This window comes from Ctenopharyngodon idella, chromosome 15 (assembly GCF_019924925.1).
Source record: "Ctenopharyngodon idella isolate HZGC_01 chromosome 15, HZGC01, whole genome shotgun sequence".
Lineage (NCBI taxonomy): Eukaryota > Metazoa > Chordata > Actinopteri > Cypriniformes > Xenocyprididae > Ctenopharyngodon > Ctenopharyngodon idella.
In genome coordinates, this window is record NC_067234.1 from 28,670,263 (window position 1) to 28,692,569 (window position 22,307).

At 38.7% G+C, this 22,307-nt stretch overlaps 1 protein-coding gene across 2 annotated transcripts; it reads left to right on the top strand.

Annotated features, from left to right (window-relative positions):
- Positions 1–2,379: 2,379 nt before the first annotated feature.
- On the top strand, positions 2,380–21,863 carry hic1 (hypermethylated in cancer 1). Of its 2 annotated transcripts, none has more exons than XM_051861367.1 (2): positions 2,380–2,611; positions 10,228–21,863. In XM_051861367.1, exon 2 carries the CDS (start codon positions 10,245–10,247, stop codon positions 12,447–12,449), a length of 2,205 nt encoding a protein of 734 aa, XP_051717327.1. In that variant the 5' UTR covers positions 2,380–2,611; positions 10,228–10,244; the 3' UTR covers positions 12,450–21,863. The 2 variants fall into 2 exon arrangements, with proteins under 2 accessions (XP_051717327.1, XP_051717326.1); XM_051861366.1 differs by lacking the exon at positions 2,380–2,611 and adding an exon at positions 4,024–4,663.
- The last annotated feature ends 444 nt before the right edge of the window (positions 21,864–22,307 follow it).

Sequence of the window (22,307 nt, forward strand, 5' to 3'; positions counted from 1 at the left end):
TTATTTTTATTTATTAATAAATTATTCTAAATCTATATTATGGTTTATTATTTTCTATTTATTTATTTTATTGTTATTATTATGTATATGTTATTATATATTTAATTTTTCAATTGTTATAATTCTATATTATGGTTTATAATTTTCTGTTTATTTATTCATTTATTTGTTTGTTTTCTTTTTATATTATTATTTATTTGAGAGAATTTTTGTTTTTTTTGTTTTTTTGTACAATTTGTTACATATACAGTTGCATCCGGGCTTTGCAGGACCTTAATTCTCCCTTGATTTAACTGTAGGCCTTATGTCGGAAAACAACAATGTTATCGTAATTGAGTGGAATGCTATTTGTCATTCTCTATGCATACTTAAACTTGATGCCTCGGTCCCAAGTCAGGCATTCCTCAGATTACTTTGACAGAAAAGTGCAGTCTCACAGACCCACTTACAGACCAATATCACTCATGCACACGGCCAATAAAGTTTAACATGCAGCACATAAACATCCCACTTGTTAAAACAAAATTTGTTCAGCTCTCTTGCACTCTTTCCATCTCTTTTCACACATATTTCTGACACACGCACATGCACAAATACAAATAAACAAGGTGTGTTATTTAGGAGGTGACGGCTGATTGTTAAGTGTCAGTGGTTGTGCAAGTGTGCTCTGCGATCCAGTGGCAGGCCTGCTTAACGTTCCAGCACAGCTTTCATTCACTTAATCACTGTAAACACCAGAGAGTACGAGGCACTCACCTGTTGTCGACTCATTAGGAATTCAGATCAGGTTCTAATAGATGTTAAAAAGTGCGTCTTCATTAGCTAGCTGGCTGCAGGGAGTTAACTGCGATTGAACTGCGATAAAGTCTTGCATTTCACTTCCTATCTGTCTATCAGAGAGATTGGCTATGGTGTGATGTTTCCAAACCTTCACTTGAACATGTATCCAAATCAACAAACTTTGCTTGTGTGCACATACACTGGGCCTCATTCATGAAACACAAGCAGAATGAATGTGTGTGTAAATTGTTCATAAAAATGTGAATTGAATGTGACAATTTATGTAAGAATGGTTTAGTGAACGATTAGGAATTCGTACTGCTCATGTTGCATGAATGAGGCCCAATGTGTCCTCCAGAAAGCGAAAGAGCTGACTTTGGCAAATCTAATGAGCCAGTAAACAAACAATAAACATAACAGAGCCAAATGACTTTGGTGTCACATGAGTCAAGGTCAGTGAGTCACAGGGGTCAATTCAGCAATTAAACAACCAAGCTATTTCGAGCAACTAATTCCCATTGTTTCTCTCTCACATATGGGCAGTGAATTTTATACCACATCGTAACATTAAAAATGAACTGAAAAACATCCAGGTGCTGTTTGGACCCTGATCTGTCCTTTGTCTAGATCTGCCTATCTCTGTTTTTTGAGGTTATCATAAGTTCATCAAGAGAAACTGGAAGTGAAAGACAATACATTCACCTCAGTAAAGCCAGACTGCTATGACTTTGACTATTCTAATTAAAAAGCAGCATCTTGAACTGCAGTAATTTCAGGAGAGAGACCAGGAAACAGATGTCAGTCAGCTGTTAGAGTAATTCAAGGGCCTGGGGGGGCAGGTTTCGACACGAAAACGCTTCTGCCAGCTAAGTGCCCTGCGAAAAATCACTTTCATCTCAACACTGGACAACAAACGAGACGCCACAAAGTGATAGCAAAAATAATGACAAAACATGACACCATGGGAATCTCGGTCTTAAATTCACGAGTCAGTCAGACTGACATTGTCAAGTTTCTTAAATGAAAATACTAATTACTTCTCAATGGCTGGTAAAACTGTGTGCAGCAAGATTATGCATGAATGAAAAAATAAAATACTCTAATTAATAAAGAAAAAGAAAGAGTGCTCAAAGACAGCAGCTCTTTTCTATCACAACAGTATTTAATAAAAATAAATAATAAATAAAAAAACTGAAAGAAAGAAAAAAAAATGTATTGAAAAGGATTTAACACCACAAAATCTATAATAATTATAATAATCACTATTGTCTTTTTTTAGAATTGAATTCTGTTTGTATTATTGATCATTATTTTGCTGTTTATCACTGTAACGCTGAAACAGCGCTATATATGACTTGACAGGAGAATTTCACAATAGTTCTGCTTCGTTTCAATTCCACATACTTGAAATTTACCACGATTAATTACATCCATCTACCAAAATTTTTTTGAATATGCTTATATTAGTTTAGAAAAGTATGCCGCATTATTTCCATTTTATGATGAATGTATTCCGCTGTCTCGTGCGCTCTGCCGTCAGCTCTATAATGTGAGCCGTTAGGTGTCGCTGCACGCGCAGCCTGCAGTGATTCTGGAGACGAACGCCAATCAGAGTCCATCCAGATTCTCAAGTGTCCGATCCATTCTAACACGAGGAGAGGGAGAGAGAAGGGGAGAAGGGTAAAGGACAAGGGACAACACGGAAGAAGCTGGAAACACCGGGAAAAGTTTACGTTTTAAAGAGGATTTCGGACGATTGGGGATCTTTGGACAGGGGGAATCCCGTAAGGGGAAAGTCAAGATCGGCAAGAGCATCAGACATGAATCCGAGGTGAGTTTATGTTAATGCATGTATCGTGCGGGTTACCTGCGGCGCGTTCAGGTGTGCTCAGTGAGCGCGTGCCAACATACTTAACTGATAGATTATGATAACTGGCGCTCGTGCATGCAGGCGTGTCTGGACAGCAGGAGAGCTTATTGTGCTTTTTAATCGGATTTAGAAAATACTGCTTAGTATCTGAAAATAAACAAAACATATTAAAATGTTTTCATCCCCAAATTTGACAACAAACTAAACAAAATCCTACTTGTCAACTTGCCACCAGAATAACTACTAGGCTATTACGTGATATTACATAGACTTAAGAATTAAATATGTTGTAGTATAGCCTGTGTACAGCTGTTAGAACAAAACTGATCAATATACACAGTAAAATAAATGTTATTTAATAGTTATTAAGTTAGGTAAGGAACCCTCTTCTTAACGTTTTTAACTGTGTAGAAACGTTTTTAACTGTGTATGCTTTTTGTAGGCTATGAGTTATATTGTTTGGAGATTTAAAAAAGTTCTTGATGTCACATTATATCTCAGTGTATTGGTTTTTAGGGTTCTTTAAAGCACCAGAACAGATGGTTGTCTAAAGGACAAGAGAATAAAAAGGTTCTCATATGACATCTGATTGAAAATCCTTGGTAATTCAAAAACCTTTATTGTTAAGAGTGTGCAATAAACTGTGATCTGTCAATAGGCCATATTACACTGACTTTCAGACCTGCTAATAAAAATAATAATCTTACTCGAGCCTTCGTTTTCAGAATAAAAAATTGCCTAAATAAATGAAGATGACGCATATCTAATATTGAAACTCACAGAATTTGCAGTGGTGTGTTCATCATATGACTACATGTTGTCAGCGTTTTGGGTGACGCAGTCTATGCATAATTTCTGCAGCTTTTCTGTCTAAATATAGGGATCAAATAAATGTCTGTGTAAACGTGTGTGAATTAAGATTCATGAATTGTGTCATTAAAGATGGATAGTACTGATGCTACAGATACACCAATAAATTAGCTTACAAATAATAAACAAATCTTAAATTTGTCCAGATAACAAGTATAGATTATTATTATTATTTTTTTTCAACTAGTGTCAAGGGCATCTAAATTAGAGCATTGCTTACAATCCGTTTCCGTAAAAAAAGTAGGCTACTAAGACAGCACTTTGATATATAAGCTATATACCATGGTATTTACATATACTTCAAGGTTCTTCCAAGAATACCATGGTAGAGCCATGATGGTACCATATTACAAATCACAGTGGTACTGTAACTGTTGTGCAACTATATTAAATTAATACAAGTTAAATTAAAATACCAATTTGTATGCAAAGTTAATCAGTATTTGTGTGTAAACATTCACAGGTATACAGACAGGGTTGTGGAGACTCAGTATTTATTTTCCTGAATAACATTATCACAAACTCTATACGGAAGTTATGGCCACCATTATCCGTTTTAAAGTAGTTCACAGTCATAATAACAGATACTCTATAACGTAAAAATATTTTGTGATATACGATAAAACGCCTGTCTCTTTAAGACGAAGCCTCGATGTGTTGAGAAGTTCAAGTTGGGGTCACTGTAAGTTCCTGCCCTCGATTTTACCTTTTAGTTTTATTGTAGACTGACATCACACGAGGCGCTAAAACACTCACACAGCCCAGAAGCCCATTATCATCTCCAGTCGCGTTATTACATCCATGCTAAAATAGCCAAGGAAATTACAAAACATACAAAAAAACGAGGAAAACTGATGCAGGAGTACGCACGTATTTTTATAGGAGGAGTGAGAGAGAAAGAGAGAAAGAGAGAGAGAGAGAGAGATAGAGGGAGGAGGGACAGAGAGCAAGAGGGAGGGTGAGCAACACGAAATTCATTGCAATTAATAATAAAAAAGAGTTGGCAGTCGTGCTCGGAAAACTGGCATGGTTTTTGGGAGGCTGGCAGTTCAAAGTTGAAACGTCAGAAATGACTCCAAAAGACTGTTGAGATGATCATTAAGGGAGACTTAGATCGGATGGCAGAAGAGATCGGGCATCCAGGTAACGTTCAATGCTCTTAACATTTTAACTATAACACTTTATTCATAGTTATACACAATATTAATCCGAGCAACTGTTTAATCTTACTCAAATTGTCAGTACTTTTGCAGTTAGATGTAAAGGTTTTAAAATTAAGACCCGGTTGTTTGCCTTTCGGTTCTTTTATTGCACATTTAGTAGCCTATATTAACGCCTGATTATTTTTAACATGCAAATACTTTTTTTTTTTGAGAGATGAAAAGTTTTAAAATATTTATAAACGTTAAAGTTTATCATTTATTGCCTTGAGAAAGCTAACAATGGACTTCATTATAAATTTATAATCGCATTATGAATCCAGAAGTGTTGTCAGTGATCGGTGATTGGCGGTGTGGTCATCACAGTGACGGGACTCTCAGCTCATCCTTAATTGACAATTCATGGTGTTTCACATGCGAGTGATTTGACTTTAAAGAGAATGATTCAATTTTAAAAACAGCCACACGATGTCTTGCATGCAAATGCTGTCTGGACGTAAATGAACAATTTAAATTCAGCATGTTTAGAGAGTATTAGATTGTTGGTGTCACCATAGGCTACTATTTTAGATTAGATTCTCTGTTTAGACCATAAACAACATTTCCGCATGTTTATGAGATTAGCTCTCAATAATGTAATTTGTTCAATGAAAACTAAAGGATTTAACGGAGTGAGATATACAGTTTATGCTTTATATACGGCGTTAAACAAACATTTTAAAAGACCATAATCATAGATGTAAAACTAAGCAATAATATGTATATTTATAATTTTCTTTTTCACTTTAATTTACAATTAAAAGTATAACATGCATAGATATCCCACACTGAGATATTTTTTTTCTTTCAACTATACACTCTATCCTAGAGATACTTTTGGTAGACTACAGTACATAAAACAGATATAGATTATGTGATATGTGGCTAGAATATTTCCATCTCATCTCTGATCATGGAGGCCACATATAGGGTATGGTGAGCAATCCTCCCAGTAGTATTTATGAATGAATATCCAGAGCTGCGTGTGCTGATGGAGCGCGCGAGAGAATATGATCGGAATAAGACAAGCTGTGGAAGAGGGATCTGTAACGCATGACATGCTCTTTTCCAAGCTCTTACCTTCAAAATATATGCAAAAATGGTTTTGCCGTTTAACTTTAAACCACTTAAAACAGGCACGATCCAAGACAAACGCTTGCTTCTGCGCAGGTTTTAGCTTCCATTCACAAAACGATCATGTATTGGGAAACAGTAAAACTTGTAATGGCAAACTCTTTTAAATAACTTAAAACTGACAAAAATTAAGAACTAATTTAAAACATTTTTTCTCGTTTTATTTTTTGCGCACGTGACGTGTAACTGACTGGAACTTTATTTAGGCCTATTTAAATTATACAAGTCATTTGACTGTAATGTTTTTTTTTCTTTCTCTGTTTTATGTGCCATTCCTGTTCCTCAAATAACAAACAAAATTTAGGCCTATAGATAGGCTATTTCTCGTGTTTACTGTGTTTACAACGACTAATATAGCCTACGCCACTTCAGCCATTTTAATGATAGGCTTAATGACTGATTAACTGTTTGTTCCTTAAAGGTACATTAGACTCAGTCTGCAGGATAAATCTCTAAGGGAGGACGCTTTTGCGGTAAAAAAAAAAAAAGAGAGATGACAGACCGAGGGCGGAGAGAGAAAGAGAGAGAGAGAGGGGGAGAGGAAGTCTTAAGAACACGAGCAGACCCCTGCCTCGCCCCTAAACCAGCAAAATGACAACAGAGACAAAACACAGGGCTAATGAATACCAAAGCACCTAAAATATGACCCATGCACTGTCTTTAATCCAGTCCTGTATCATACCAAATATAGCAAATAGACCAAGTCGCATGCACTGCACAACCAAACAAGTGACATTTTATTGAGCATCGATAACGCTTGTATTTTTATTCAAATTAGTTTTCCATATTAATTGTATTTATTTGTTTTTATTAGCCTATCTAATGTTTTCTAAAGATTAGATCATCACTTGAGACGTTTAAAAAAGAAAAAAAGAAAAAAAAGAATTAAGGCTAATTAATGTAGCCTAAATGATTCGTTTCTCATACGAGATCATATTCACTCAAAATTCTCCGAAAAGTGCGTTTTAAAGACGCATAATGTAAACCCGCAAGGTGAAAAGTTTGAGAGGAAGTAAAGTGTACGCGTTTTAAAGCACGATTTACGGCTTTCATCACTTCCCTTTTAATCTTAACACGTTGAACGTGTGGCAGAATAAAGGATTTTTATTCTGTATGCTGTTGTCTGACTAATTAGAGATGATTTTTATTTTATTTAAACTTTCAGGTGAAGGCTTAACCTTCAGTCCTTTTCCTCCCGTTTCTTTCTTTATTGTTTATGCTAAAATTTCCTTCTATTTTGATTAATAGACGTTATTGAAAGCATGCAGCACATTTAGGACAGGACAGTACGGCACGAATCGCTATAAATCATGCGCTCATATCTGCTGCATTCTTAAATTCACACAGCTAACGGAAAGACCATGAGCCAAAAATGGCTATTCACCTTAAAATACACCTGTCAGTGATGAGACGTGTCCGTGGGCAGCAGGGGAGGAGATGAGTTACACAACGTTATGCTTTTATTAAGACAGACGCTGAAGATAGATGTAGACTGAGAGGAAATGTTGCGGGTAATGTTTGTTTGAGGTGCTTCATTGTTAAGGTAACTTTGCCTGCAACAGGCAACTGATATTTTTTGTTTCTGTGCGTTCGTGAAAGTGTATCTTCTTTTATATAGGTCTAATTGCAAATTATGCATTTAGGCTATATAATCGTTTAATAAACTATAAATGACGCGCGTTTAGAAATTAAACGGAACACATGATATATTAATTAGGAAAATTGTATTGAATAACCTGTAGGCTAACTCAAGAGTGTTCAGGCTGACATAAAGGAGGAAGGTGCAGGTGCAATGCAGACCGAAAATAACCAGCTGCCGGCATTATTTCCACAAGACGGAAATGTTCAAAAATCATTTTTTTCACGATTTTTTCAAATCGTTTCCCCCCCTCCCAAACAGCTGTGTATTTTTTTTTTTTTAAACACGGCGCTAAATGAATAGTTTTGACAAAGAAATGTACACGGATAACTGTTTTATAAATATATGTATACAGTATTTTTTTCTTTTTAATAGACGAACTTAAGTTCTGTCCATGTATGGTTTCTCTGCCTCACCAACTGTGTCTAGTTCTTCTAGTGGAGAAACCAGAATGACAAGCGCGTCTTCGTGCGTCTGTACAGTGCGCAGTTGCTCTATACTTTAAAGAGACAGAGATGCAGCTTTTATGTGCATCACATTTTACTGTTTTAATTTTGATGAGAAGGAATAGTGGAAACCAGAATCTTGTGTAACCAGGGGACGCATTATGGGGCGTTTGGGAGGTCTGAGGATTTTGAGGGGATCTGTCTCCCCCCCCCCCACCCCCCCCCCCCCAACACACACACTACTTATAAAATGGTTTCTGGACAGTAGGCTATGTACATTTTTTTGCATTTAAGTATAGGCCTACATGTTTAGCCTCACTGATCTATACAAACAATATAATTTAGACAGGTCAGTGTTATGTCTGGTTCACTATCCTTGTAGAGATTCTCCATAGGCGTAATGGTTTTTATACTGTACAAACTATATATTTTATCCCCCTACCCCTAAACCTACCCATCACAGAAAACTTTGGGCATTTTTACATTTTCAAAAAAACATAATTTAGTATGTTTATTAATCCATTTCCACCATGGGGACTGCTTGCTGGTCCCCACAATGTAGGTGATTTCAGGTTTTCCTATCCTTGTGGGTACCATTTGGTCCCCACAATGTAGTATAATCCTGTACACACACACATACACACACACACACACGTTTGTTTTTGTGAATTGTGGGGACATTCCATAGGCGTAATGGTTTTTATACTGTACAAACCTTTTTTCTATCGCTCTACACCAACCCTACCCCTAAACCTACCCATCACAGAAAACTGTGCACATTTTTACTTTCTCAAAAAAACTCATTCTGTATGATTTATAAGCCTTTTGAAAAATGGGGACATGGGGTAATATCCTCAGAAGTCACCCTCTCCTTGTGATACCTATGTCATACCCATGTCATTATACAAATTTATGTCCTGATATGTCACAAAAACATGGGCACACACACACACACACACACACACACACACACACACACAAATATATATATTAATAAATTCCTGAATGTTGTTTCAATTGGTTGTAGGAGATGAATAACCAGAAAATTACTGACAGGAATTTCTTTAAAAAATTGAACCCCTGAAAGTCATTGAATAATTCACACATTGTGTATAACACTGATTTTCTGGCAACTGTTTGGTTATTCATGCTAGGAGTTGTGGTTGAATTTATAGGGTTGGCTTGCATTGCTGGATTTAAGGGCTAATTAAATGGTAGCTTATGACTACAAACTACAGTATTCATCTAAGAGGATTATTTTATACAATAAAATAAACAATGAGAGGAGGAACTGATGTTGTGATGACTGTATTTATTTAGCTTCTTGTTTCCCATCAGTGAAACCAGCCCCTGAGGGACCCCAACTATCCGTTTTATCTCATGTACAGACTATCCTTATGTAGCATGGTTTAAACAATACACATTACAAATTTACCAGAAAATATGTCAGGAATTGTTGCATTCAGCTTAGAATTTAAACTTGCCAGTGTTGGTTGAATGTTTATGTAGTAACTTGTAGGAATCCTCTCACAAGTGATCTTTTGAAAATGGTTTGATTTGTAAGTCACACTTCTATACAGTATACTACAGCAGAGTGTCCTGTCATGAATTTGCTGCATTTTTTTTGTCCCCGCTGGTTTATGCCTGCTGTTCATCACACTTGCAAAACCTTCAGTCTGACTTTGTTTAAAACTCCACACACCACCTCTGGAATTCTTTATCAGGAAGACAGCAATATGAAAACATGTTTATACTGGCATTTTTCCTCTGTCTTTTTTCTTTCTTTTTTGTTAACTGCACTTCACTGTAAGTTTTAAACATGTGGGTTTGTATCTTGATAATGACAAAACCATTGCAGTCTCACTCGTTCAGCTATAGCTCACTTTTATGGAGTTCTTCTGATGCTTGTTGTATTAAAGGAAAAGCTGAATTGTTTGCCCTCAATTCCCTACCTGAAAGTCTACAAAGATATCAAAGAGTAAATGAAGAACCATTTTCAGGCTCAAGAAAATGCACACAAGCTTAAGTGTTCTTTTTCATATCTTCAAGTGCTGCCAGTCAAGTTTTACAAGGCAGTCCAACACAAACAGATGTGTCAGTAATGTGTGTTATATTTCAAAAGACAGCTATTTAAAAAAAGGGAATAGGCATGGCCTCTTATACCACAGTACTCAAACAAGCACGCAAAATTCAGCAGCATTTGAAAAAGCATCTAAATCTGGTAGTTTATATTTGTCTGCAACAAATTTCTGGCTTCTACTTAATTGCTGCATTTCTCTTCTGTTTCAGGTATTGGTCTGAAGTCGATGCTGGATGCCATGGAAGTCCCAAGTCATGCTAGGCACCTCCTCTTGCAACTGAACACACAACGAACCAAAGGCTTTTTATGTGATGTTATCATTGTGGTGCAGAATGCACTGTTCCGTGCTCACAAGAACATCCTGGCAGCCAGTAGCCTCTACCTTAAGTCTCTTGTTGTTCATGACAACCTCATCAATCTGGACCATGAGATGGTCAGTCCAGGTGTGTTTCGAGTCATTCTTGACTATATCTACACAGGACGCTTAAGTGAAGGTGACCCCACCTCACCAACTGAGCCAAATATAGGTGCAGTGCTGGCGGCTGCAAGTTATCTGCAACTGCTGGATCTGGTGACTCTATGCAAGAAGAAGCTGAAGAGGAATGGGAAGTACCATTTACGTCCTAACTCTGGGTTTTTACCTTACAAAATCCCGGACATAGGGAGAGGACGGTTTCGAATATCTCCCCCTGTCATCCAACCTTGCCACCCTGGAGGAGTAGTGAACACCCCTCGACCTACACCATTAGAGGACCTGCCTCTCCCACTGGCCCCCCATGCCGGAGAGATTTATGCACCAGCTCCCACCCAGGGTCCACCACCATACCCCCCAGGAAAGCCATCCCTGTCGCCACAGTCAGTCCTGCGCTTGCCCCCTGCTGACAGGAACTGCTCTGTCTATGGCCTTGACCTGTCTAAGAAAAGCCCAAGTTCTCAATCCCAGCATCCTTCTGGTCATCCCCACATGATCTCCTCACTTCACCCAGAGGAGGAGCCTGAAGGGGAGCTAGACCAAAGCACCAGCCCCCTGCTCAGTCCTAATGATGGCTCCAGAAAAATGGAGACATCCCATCATGTGGGTTCTCTCACCCCACACCCCTTCCCCCTACCCAATCATCCACTTGCACCCCATCTTCCCCACCTGCACCGTCCTCAGGGCCAAGAACCTTACCCCTGCCCTCCCAGCCCAGAACCCATGGAGGACTCCAGAGAACAAGGCCGAGATGGGTCTAGCATCTATCGGTGGGTGAAGAATGAGCCTTCCAACCCAGAGGATGAAGATGAGGAAGACGAAGAGGATGACAGTGGAGGAATGGGTGAGCAGGATAAAGAGAGACACCACCAGCACATGAACCACCATAAGAACAACGAGGAAAAGCTTAACATGAACGAGCGGGGCTATGACAGAGGGACCTGTGATGATGGCGAGGACGAGAATGGGACCGGCAGTGAGGAGACAGGGAGCAGTGAGGGTCGTCCATCTCCCCCTGCTCCGGGTGGAAGATATCACATGCCGTACGAGCCAGAGAGTTTTGGAGATAACTTGTACGTGTGCATCCCATGCGACAAAGGCTTCCCCAGCTCAGAGCAGCTCAATGCCCATGTGGAAACGCATAATGAGGAGGAGCTAAACAATGGGAGTGAGCTGGACAACAACAGCAACAACGGCAGCAAACCCACCAATTCCCATGGACCTACAAGCTTGAACAGCTCTAGTGGCCTCCACAGCCCTTTCCTAGACAACAAATCGGCGCAAAACCTCCATTCCATTGGACTTGGGGAGATCATACGACCATATCGCTGTTCTTCCTGTGACAAGTCTTATAAAGATCCCGCCACCCTGAGGCAACATGAGAAAACCCACTGGCTTACACGCCCATACCCTTGTAGCATCTGTGGCAAGAAGTTCACCCAACGTGGTACCATGACGCGCCACATGCGCAGCCATTTGGGCCTAAAACCCTTCGCCTGTGACGCTTGCGGCATGCGCTTTACTCGGCAGTACCGTCTGACGGAGCACATGCGCATCCACTCCGGAGAGAAGCCCTACGAGTGCCAAGTTTGTGGGGGCAAGTTTGCACAGCAGCGCAACCTCATCAGTCACATGAAGATGCACAGCAGTGGAGCTGGTGGAGGACTGACTCCTGACGGCAAGCTGAAGATAGACTTCTCCGAGGGGATTTATCCCCTGAGCAAGTACACAGCTGAGCATTTGGGTCTGAAGCAGGAGAAAACCTCAGACCTTCTTGCAGCTTCTCAGCACCTGCTGGCTGACGCCAAGGCCATGGAGAGCCTCTACCCGCTATCAAAGCTGGCTGTGGAACACCTCGGCCTCAGCCACAAGATGGACGTCCTGAACCCGTCATTGCCGCCCACTTCCCAGCAGCTCTCGGCAGAGTCCCGCACCATTGACCGCTACTCTCCCAGCTAGAGGGGGGAACCACTAACTATACTTACTAAAGAGACATCACTGTATACCATTCACAGTATTCAACTCTCACCTCATCTTCATTTAAACCTGCACCTCAAAGAGTGGAGGCCGGAATGTGTTGGCCATAAAAATGCACAAAACTGTTCAATTCTGAACGTGCCTTTCTTTGCAGATTTTGCAGTACGTGCATTTCCTAAAATTACTTTCCTAAAAGGAGAAAACTGCTTTATTTATAATCTGTTTTGACCGTTGGACACTCAGACAATGCAGTATTTATAAAAAAACAAAAAAAAAAACAGCTTCTTTTTTGTTCAATCATCGAGCCAAACAACCAATTGAAAACCAAAAAGAGATTGTTTTTATTTATTTTTCTTTTCTTTTCTTTTCTTTTTGTATGATGGAAAAGCCAAAGAGAAAATGTCAAATGTTGCAGAAGAGAGTTGCAATCATACCCTAAACCTGTGTACTAAGTATTATTGATGTATATAGAATGAAAAAGCACATATGAACAATATTCAGGGCTTCTGTCCAGAATGGAGAGAGAAATCTGGACGAAAGAAAAAGCCAAATCTTTGGGATTTTATAGTAATTGGAGGACTTTTTATAGACTATTTTTCGGAGTACTGGATCACCTGTATCTGATTTTCCAGCTTTGTGAATGGCCCAGTTTTTTCCATACTAAAGGGAGCAACTAACTGAAGAGTGTGTTTGTTCCAGGACTTAGGTAAAGTGATCTAAGCTTTTCTCTGCATTGATGATGTAGTTATCCCCTTCAGCGTGGAATGAGAGTTCACAGAGAGTGCCATTTAATTTTTTTTGACCTTCAGGTGTATGGTCTCGAGCTATTTAGTGTCTTTATTCCCTGTCCTTTCCTCCAACGCCAAGTGCCTTTAGCTTATTGAAAAAGTAGCAAGTACTGCCCTGTGATCTCACAACTGGAATATCTTTGTGCATATTCCGATCATGATATAACAATCCGTGTCCACGTGTTTCGGTCCATCTGGTGCGACAGACTAAGCATGGGTGGTGCCTTTGAAAAGTCCATATGCCTCAGTTGCATTGCAGTCGACCCCTTTGAAAGATTCTCTGCATGACTAGATGTTTAACGGTCACAGCGAAGGCACTTTTGTGTATATAAACAGTGACATTTTATAAGTGATTGATTCAGCAACACCTTTAAGACCTTTCCTCATGTGAAATGTTTGAGAGGGCCTCCTCACCCCTATTACAGTGCAGTTAATTTCAGGCTAATGTGACGGCTTTAACCCCGCGGTGCCTCGCGCACACACGTAGAGCCGTTAATGTGACAACCATCTGAACATGAGGAGCAGGGCTCTCTCTCTCTGATACTGTGAGCGTAGATAGCAGCAGCTGGTCCACTCAGGGTAAGCCCTGTGAAATCTCAGATTTTCGAAGACTATCCTCGCTTGTCTGTCCCACTAATGTTAGATTTTATGCCAGTTGACCAGGCCCTGTGATCTGAACATACACCCTAATCCCCCACCTACCGCACTAACATATCATAAGCTACACTTTCAAGCAACAAGAAACACAGTAGCCTGTTAGGGTTGCTTCCTTTATGTCTTACAATTCATCTGCTTTGCCTCTAAATAAACCGTTTTACAGTGGATGTAAATGTGCTGATGAGATACGGCACCCGCTGTTTTTTATTCCAAAGACCGTGCTGACATTTTTGTCTTTTCCTCTGCCAGACCTTAAGTGAAAAAAATTTCTTTAACCACTAGTTACAATTACAACCTCAGTTGGTGAATGTGAAAACTTAAACCACGAATGCACTGTGAAAGAACTAGTGAAAGCCTTAGAGCTTAGTGAATATTGAACATGTAATTTGGGACAAATTACCTGGGCTTTACTCTGTAGAATGTCAGCTATTCAAAGTGTTTCTTTTCTGTTTTCTTTTTCATATTTTGGTCAGACTGAACTCTCTTAATCAAAGCAAAATGACATTGGTGCTTACCTCAGGACTGAGCCTATCATAGTGTGGGTGACACAATGCTTTAGCAATAGTTTGACATAAAAAACACAAACATAATTGCTGTCTGTGTACATTAAAATTCAAGCACACGTTCTGAAGGGATCTTATTGTTTTTAAACATGTGGTTATTTCACAATGCTAAAAATGTGTCTTTTTTTTTTCCCTGCAAATGATTATTTGATTTTTTTTTCTTCTGATTAGCCTATGCAACTGTCTACTATTTTTACATTACAGGAAATACTGTAGTTACACAATGAAATGGTAAATGACTTAATTACCATAAAAGGCAAATTTGTAAATTAAAAATGATTTCTTGATAAGAATTCTGTATGTTTCTCTGTACACTTGAAGGTACTTAGAGTTACACAGCACAGTTTGAAACTCACACATGCACTAAAAGAAATGCCAGACAGCAAGTCCGATTACTGTTAACGTTATGCTGTATAAGAAATGTTGTGTGTTTATCAATAATTCGCCGCAATGATAAACACTTGGCCGGGTTGGTAAGGAGGGAAGCATAGTTTCTGAAGTTGATTGACCAATTTGTTCTGGGCGGGCCTGCAGAAACTTTAGCTGACCTTTTTGCCGAGAGGCAGGATTAGACTCCCAGTGAGGTTTTGTATACATGTACTATTAAACCACACGCATGAAACCAGCTTGTTTGGGGCGAGACAGATGCTGAAATTTCCCAACACTCTTAAGTGGACAGCCGAGATCCAGAAATTCCTCTCAACTTAATTTTGCAAAACACATGAAAACAGTCTGGGCACAGAGGTTTGTTTGTATCCAAACGAAACCCAGAGCGTAAACGGAATACAAATCTTCTGACTCGAGGCAAAGAACAATATTACAGCTATCATAACAGTTAAAACTTTGACCGCAGACATATTAATACTCGCTGAGGAGATGTGACAGTCCGTTTGAAGTGGATTTCAGTGGTGGGAAAATAAATCTCACACTCCCCTTCTCCACCATTCATTAGCTCGCTCTCATCGAAAATCTATCGCTCTCTCTTTCCTGCTCTCCGACAGACAAAACAAGAAAAAAAAGGAGAAATTTTCCACTTCGTTTCCAAAAGCGTAGAGAAAAGAAAACAAAATATTAAGTGCCTCTGCATTCAGTACTGCTCTGACGGCTCTGGGAATATACTGTAGAGGTGTGTGAGTCCGTGGTTAGGGGGGCAGGTGAGATGTTTGGTTGTGTTTTTGTACGCTCCAGCAATCTGAACATACGAAAAGTGCTTCTGTTAATGGAGCGCTTACAAAGGAGTAAAGTTGAGCTGGGGAAGTGAACTTTTGACTCTGTAGTAGCAGTGAGCAGGATGTTTGGTGTGGTTCTGCTCAAAAGCAGATAGGAAGATGATGATAGAGAGGGACAGAGAAAGCAAAGGAGGGTGAGAGAGAACAGAGCAGGTTTGGCCGGTGGACTGCAGCCATTGTCTATCTATGGAAAAGTAGACTGAAAACCTCCATCCTTGATTTGTGCTCCTCAAAGATGTTTCTTAATGGGGTTTGATACAAGTTAAAGTGATAGTAATGAAAATTTTGTCATCGCTTACTCACCTTCAAGTTGTTACAAACCTGTATGAGTTTCTTTCTTCTGCTGAACACAAAAGAAGATATTTTAAAGAATGCTGGTAACCAAACAGTTTACGGAATCCATTGACTTCCATTGTAGAAAGAAAAAAAAAAAATTCTTCAAAATATCTTTGTTTGTGTTCAACAGAAGAAAGAAACTCATACAGGTTTGGAACAACATGAAGGTGAGTAAAGGATGATACAATTTTCATTTTTGGGTGAGCTATCACTTTAACCTAAATTTACAGCATTTTTTGCATAATGCTGATTACTACAAAAATATATTTAGACTTTATTTAGACAAACAAACAAAAATCTGGAATACATTGAGGCACTTACAATGCAACTGAATGGGGATAATCTGTAAACAAAATGTGTTAACATGATTTAAATGTGAAAAAATTGCTTATTAACTTTGTCTGTATGAAGTTATATCTAGTTTTTAACTAACCGTTTTAGTTTTCTACGGCACGACACAATTACAAACCGTTCTCGGCCTGGAATTCTTGGAACGGTTGTCTAACCGTAAATCGTGCTGGTAGAATCCGTGAAGTGACGTCGGCAAACAGGATTGGCCATTTGTCTGTTGCCTGGCTACCAGTTTCCCCGTAGCTGGCTAAGTGCTCTATTTGAGCGACGTAAACACAAATCAATAATAAAATTAAAAGAAATTTCTGATCATCCTCCATAACGCGGTCGTTTTTTACATCTCATATCGTCAGTAAACCGTTGCATTACCAAGGTAACAACTGACGCTTTTGTATTACATTTCAAAGAGCGGCCGTTATCAGCCCCACAGTGGAAAATGAAACCGTAACCGTACCAGCTGGCCCGGATCGGCAGAACCATTCGGCCCAACGGTGGAAAAGCGGCTAATATCAACTGAGAACAAACAGTCTACCTTGCTAAGGGTGGTTGCTAAGGGTGTTGTGTAGTGATACACAGAACCGTTGGGTGAAGCTGTCATAGCCATGTTTTATCGTGAATAAAACCAAAGTCCCTTTAAGACAAGTCATTTTACTCGGCGGCCATCTTTGAAACACCTCTTGGGCATGCAAGTGCAACTCCTATCTCTTTGAATAGGTAAACATCAAATTCTCCAAAGCTTTTTGCCAAGCTTTCGATTAAATTTCATATTTGAAATCACCAATGAAATCTGACAACAACTGTCTCATACATTTTGTTTCTAAACGCTCGAATCATGACAAAACCGGTATTTTCCAGGCTGGATAAAGCTAATGTGCATGCGCAATCCTAAACGCGCGTCTCTTTTGTCTCATTTCGGAGGCGAGCGTCTGATTGTTTCGGAGCTTCTAACGGCCGCTGCAGTGACGCGATGACTTTACCAATTGGCGATTGGCTCTTATTTAAAAGGCGGGACTTATTCCGCCATATTGCGCGTTGCACTTTCTCCCATTCATAATAATACGAGTGACGTGTCTTTGATAAAACACAGCTATTGACCAATCAGAATCAAGGACAGGAACTAACCGTTTTATAACTAGTTTTAAAACTTTGTGGCCATGACAACACCATAAACCCTTTAGGACTGTAAAAAATGATCAGTTTTACAGCTCAAATAATACACAAGTTTAACAAAAGAATTGAAGTGCTTTTATGAAATTAAATTTCACATTGCTGAATTTCTCAAAAAATCCTTTACTGCAAGTGCCTCAATGTAACCTTGATTTTTGCTCTTTTTATTTTTTTTTAAAAAGACAGATGGTTAATCAACAAATGCTGTTGATTGAGCTTAACTTGTATTGAACCTAGAATAATTATTTGATAATCTTCTCTTCATTTCTTAAAAATTGAAGGCGGTTTTTGGCATCTCTTGAGTCATTAACCCTCTGGTCACCCTGCTTGTCTTCATCACGGGCCCTGCGAAGAGAAACAAAACTTGAGATATGGAGTAAAAAATGTGGAACAATATACTGAGTCTGACCATGCTTAATAAATGTGTCCAAAGGAAATATTCCTCTCCGTTTCAGGAAACCCCACTCAGTCAGAACTGAAAACCAAAGCTGGCCATAAAGTATAGAAGGAACCAATATACACTTAGAATGTTTAAATAGCAACATCTAAAGCTTTTATTAGTCAGAAACAGAAAAGTTTCTATTGTGGGTTTATCACGAGTAGTTCAGGAAGGACGTTGGTGGTATAATTGTTAGTTTTGTGCATATCCTCTCGGAGAGATAATCTTGACAGGTTCAAAGCATTGAGATTCTTAGAAATTCTTATCAATAAACTAGCCTTGCTCACTTCCTTCATACAGCTGCCAGTCTTGTTTCTGTACATTTGGCATTTTTTTTTTTTTTTTTTTTTTAAATCTAGACATATTATCTAGACATTTAACATAAATTGTTTATCTTGACTCATCTTCAGCAGTCTGCAGTGAGTCATGTTAGATCATGTGGAATCTTCCATGACTGTGGGATGTCTTGGTGTCAGTGGCATGGCCCACAATGCACCTGTCCATCTGTCTCATTGTCTCTTGAGCAAAGAAAACAGTTGAATAGGGAGTAAGGGGGCTTTGACACATTCATCTGTTTCACATCATCATTTTTGTGGCTTGATCATGACTTCGGTCACTCGTCTTCTCGTTCGTGCCACTCCTTCTTCTTCCTCCCACTCAATCTCCTCCCTTCATTCTCTGCACATGCTCTCCCAAAATCACCTCGAGCTGCTGTTCTCCCTCTCCTATAGCCTGACCCAAGATGCTCAGCTCTTGCCCACACCTCTGATGAAGAGGCGCCCAGCTGTTTTTCATGCTGAAGAAGACCGTTGTCTAAATGTTTATGTGAATAACTACTTTCTCTTCAAGCCCCGATCGAGTTCCCATGTGTTAATATCCTCCACTAGGCAACATAAACTATGTAAACAGCATACAGGGGCTATTGTTTCTGACTAAATAACTATAAATATATCCCAGAGATGCAGATTAAAGAGGAACTTTGTGATTAAGGAAACTTGAACATTTAAAAGGGAAATGAACATACTAATACCGGACTTGCCAGTAAGACCAATATGCTTAAGGTTGCACAATTTTGGCTTGGTCACACAGATGTTCTTGCCTCCCACTGAATCTGTGGAAATCTCAAAATGGCATGTTTTTAAAAAAGAAAGGTTCTTCAATTACATTAATGTTTCACTATAGAACCATATATCATATGGGTCAATGACGTGATGCTTGCTTTTGGGTTTGGAATCTCTTATGTTACTGAAGAGTACATTAAAAAACAATGACAGACAAAATACAGACAATGACTTGAATGCTGTTCGAATAATTTTGAGTTACTTTTTTTTTGTTATATAAGTTATATATTTGATGTTTTGTTAATTAAAATAATAACTATTTGTATAGTGCCTTTAAAAGTTGCTTTCTTAAACCCATAGTGAAGCAAAATCTATTTTTAAATACATTTTTTTAATTCTTAAAGGCTTAGTTCGCCCAAAAATGAAATTTCTGTTATTAATTACTCACCCTCATGTCGTTCTACACCTGTAAGACCAGAAAGCTAGTAAAGACATATTTAAAACAGTTCATGTGACTATAGTGGTTCAATTTTAATGTTATGAAGCGACAAGAATACTTTTTGTGCGCCAAAAAACCCCCCAAAATAACGACTTTATTCAACAATATCTAGTGATGGGCAATTTCAAAACACTGCTTCATGAAGCTTCGAAGCTTTACGAATCTTTTGTTTCGAATCAGTGGTTCGGATCATGTATCAAACTACCAAAATCACGTGAACCATTGAAATTTCGAAATGTTTATGACGTAACAAAGCCTCGTTTACTGAAAAACGTGACTTCGGCAGTTAATACATGCTGATTCGTTGATTCGAAACAAAAGATTCGTAAAGCTTCGAAGCTTCATGAAGCAGTGTTTTGAAATCGCCCGTCACTAGATATTGATGAAAAAAGTCGCTATTTTGTTTTTCGGCGCACAAAAAGTATTCTCGTTGCTTCATAACATTAAGATTGAACCACTGTAGTCACATGAACTGTTTTGAATATGTCTTTAATAGCTTTCTGGGCATTGAAAGTGTTAATTATCTTGCTGTCAATGGAGGCCTCACTGAGCCATCAGATTTTATCAAAAATATCTTAATTTGTGTTTAGAAGATGAACGAAGGTCTTACGAGTGTAGAACGACATGAGGGTGAGTAATTAATGACAGCATTTTCATTTTTGGGTGAATTAACCCTTTAATATCTCTTCAGAGATGTGTACACACTAATGTATTCAAAGTTTAAGGTGAATTTTTGATTACTTTTTGCTTGATACACCACTTTAAATTTGTAACATATTTTTTGTTTTCATTATCTCATTATCATCATTATTTGTCATTGACCCATATACTAAAAGAACCAATTTTGGTTCTTACAGGCATTTTTCAGGCATAAGGCAAGAGTAGCGTTCATTGTGTGTCGTTTTCTGTCAGTCCTTTGGGACTGATTTTACAAAACAAATCTGTCTTGTGTTCTTGACCTTGTAATGAATGGGTCACTAAACAGCAAGCAGAGAAACATTTTTGAGAGTGTCAAGTTACGTTTTAGTTGTTTTCTCAGAGTGGCACTGAGGCATAACAGTAACGCCGGCTCACATTTCAATTGCAAAGCTTATGCCATGACTATCAGGATACTTTTGCCAGGCCCTAAAATTATCACCTCATCTCAGTATGACAGGAACAGGCTGTCTTTGTGCTGGCAGCGAGGTAGCGCAGCTACCAGTGTCTCCTTCTGCATGTTTAGATTGGAACACAGGCACAGCTAAAACTCTGGAAGCGGAGACCAGAATCAGTGAAAGTCCAGGCCACACAGTCCTGAGCTCTGTTTGTATTTATCATCCTCGAGTAGACGTGCTTAAAAATTCTGTACAGCCTAACCAAACATGTAAACAACAGAAAGCGTCAGCAAAACGACTGCCTGATAGGACTGTGCCGCTGTAATCATGCATGACCACACACACTTGCAGCTGGATGGCAGACAGCCCTGTCACTGCTCTCTGTTCCAGATTAGGTCAGATTTAATTAGGCTGCCCTGCTCCTTTTGGAGTGTCTCTTTGAGTTTAAAAAGCCATTACTAAAACACAGCCAGTGTTACTGACGAGACAGAGAAAGAAAGAGACCACCAGATCTTCTCTAGGTTTACACACACATACAGAGGCTTGCATGTAGTGTGATGAGGACTAAAAGAGTGGGGTGAGGTTGTGATAAAGGGACAAAAAAAAGAAGAAGAAGAAAAAAAAGGGCTAGAACATTAACCAGACACCAACCAAAGACCTAAAACAATTGTAGGCATTTAGAAGTACAAAAAACAGTGTGAACAGTGAAAAAGAGGAAAAGGCACAAACTCAACTCAACCACCCAGCTCACTGTGAATGTTCCCATTACTCTCCAGCCAAGTAATACACCAGCATGTCTGTTTTGATATCACTGATCACCATTACTTCTTGTTCTGAACTTGTTTCAAATATAACACAATTTAATATGCCACTTTCAAGTGCTTTCTTGCAAGATTTACGTGACCAAAAAAAGGCAATAAAAATACATTTGAGCAGTATTTTTTTAATTGCGTTGTCGATAGTTTTCTTTTTTCCTTTTCTTTTTCAACAAAATGCTTTTACTGAAATGAATGTATTTATTGCATGTCAAATGTTTTATAAGATTTTTGTATAAAATTCATTTGTGGGGTATTAAAATTGTGTTCTTTAGTTTCAAAATCGTAATGAATGACTTTGATTAGGCTTTTAATTGTTTTAAAAGCCATTGTGAAAATGTCATTTTTTCCATTTATTATCTGAGTCAACTTGGCAATAAAATAACTTTCACTGAAAGTTCATAGATTGTTCTTTTTTTTAATCTATCTATCTATCTATCTATCTATCTATCTATCTATCTATCTATCTATCTATCTATCTCGGGCTGCCCGATTTATCGCATGATACGAAAAATAACATTGAACTTAAACGCGATTCTTAGTGCGATTATTTTTTTATGCGCAGCTTGTCAATGAAGTATGGCTCCATCTGAAAGCATTGCGAGTTTGAGTCACTTATAATGTACATTTGAAAAAGCAACACGCGTCAAACATCTTTCCAGACATGAGAAACATCTTGTCTAACAAAAGACAACATTTAATAACATGTTTTCACTCCAAACTCACATCATAACGACAGTTGAGCATCCTTCTGTGAGATGATTTGGCTTCTTAGACCGAATAAGGCAGTTGTATGTTTATTAGTCATGTTTAAGCAATCAAAGCATTTCAATCTTCTGTT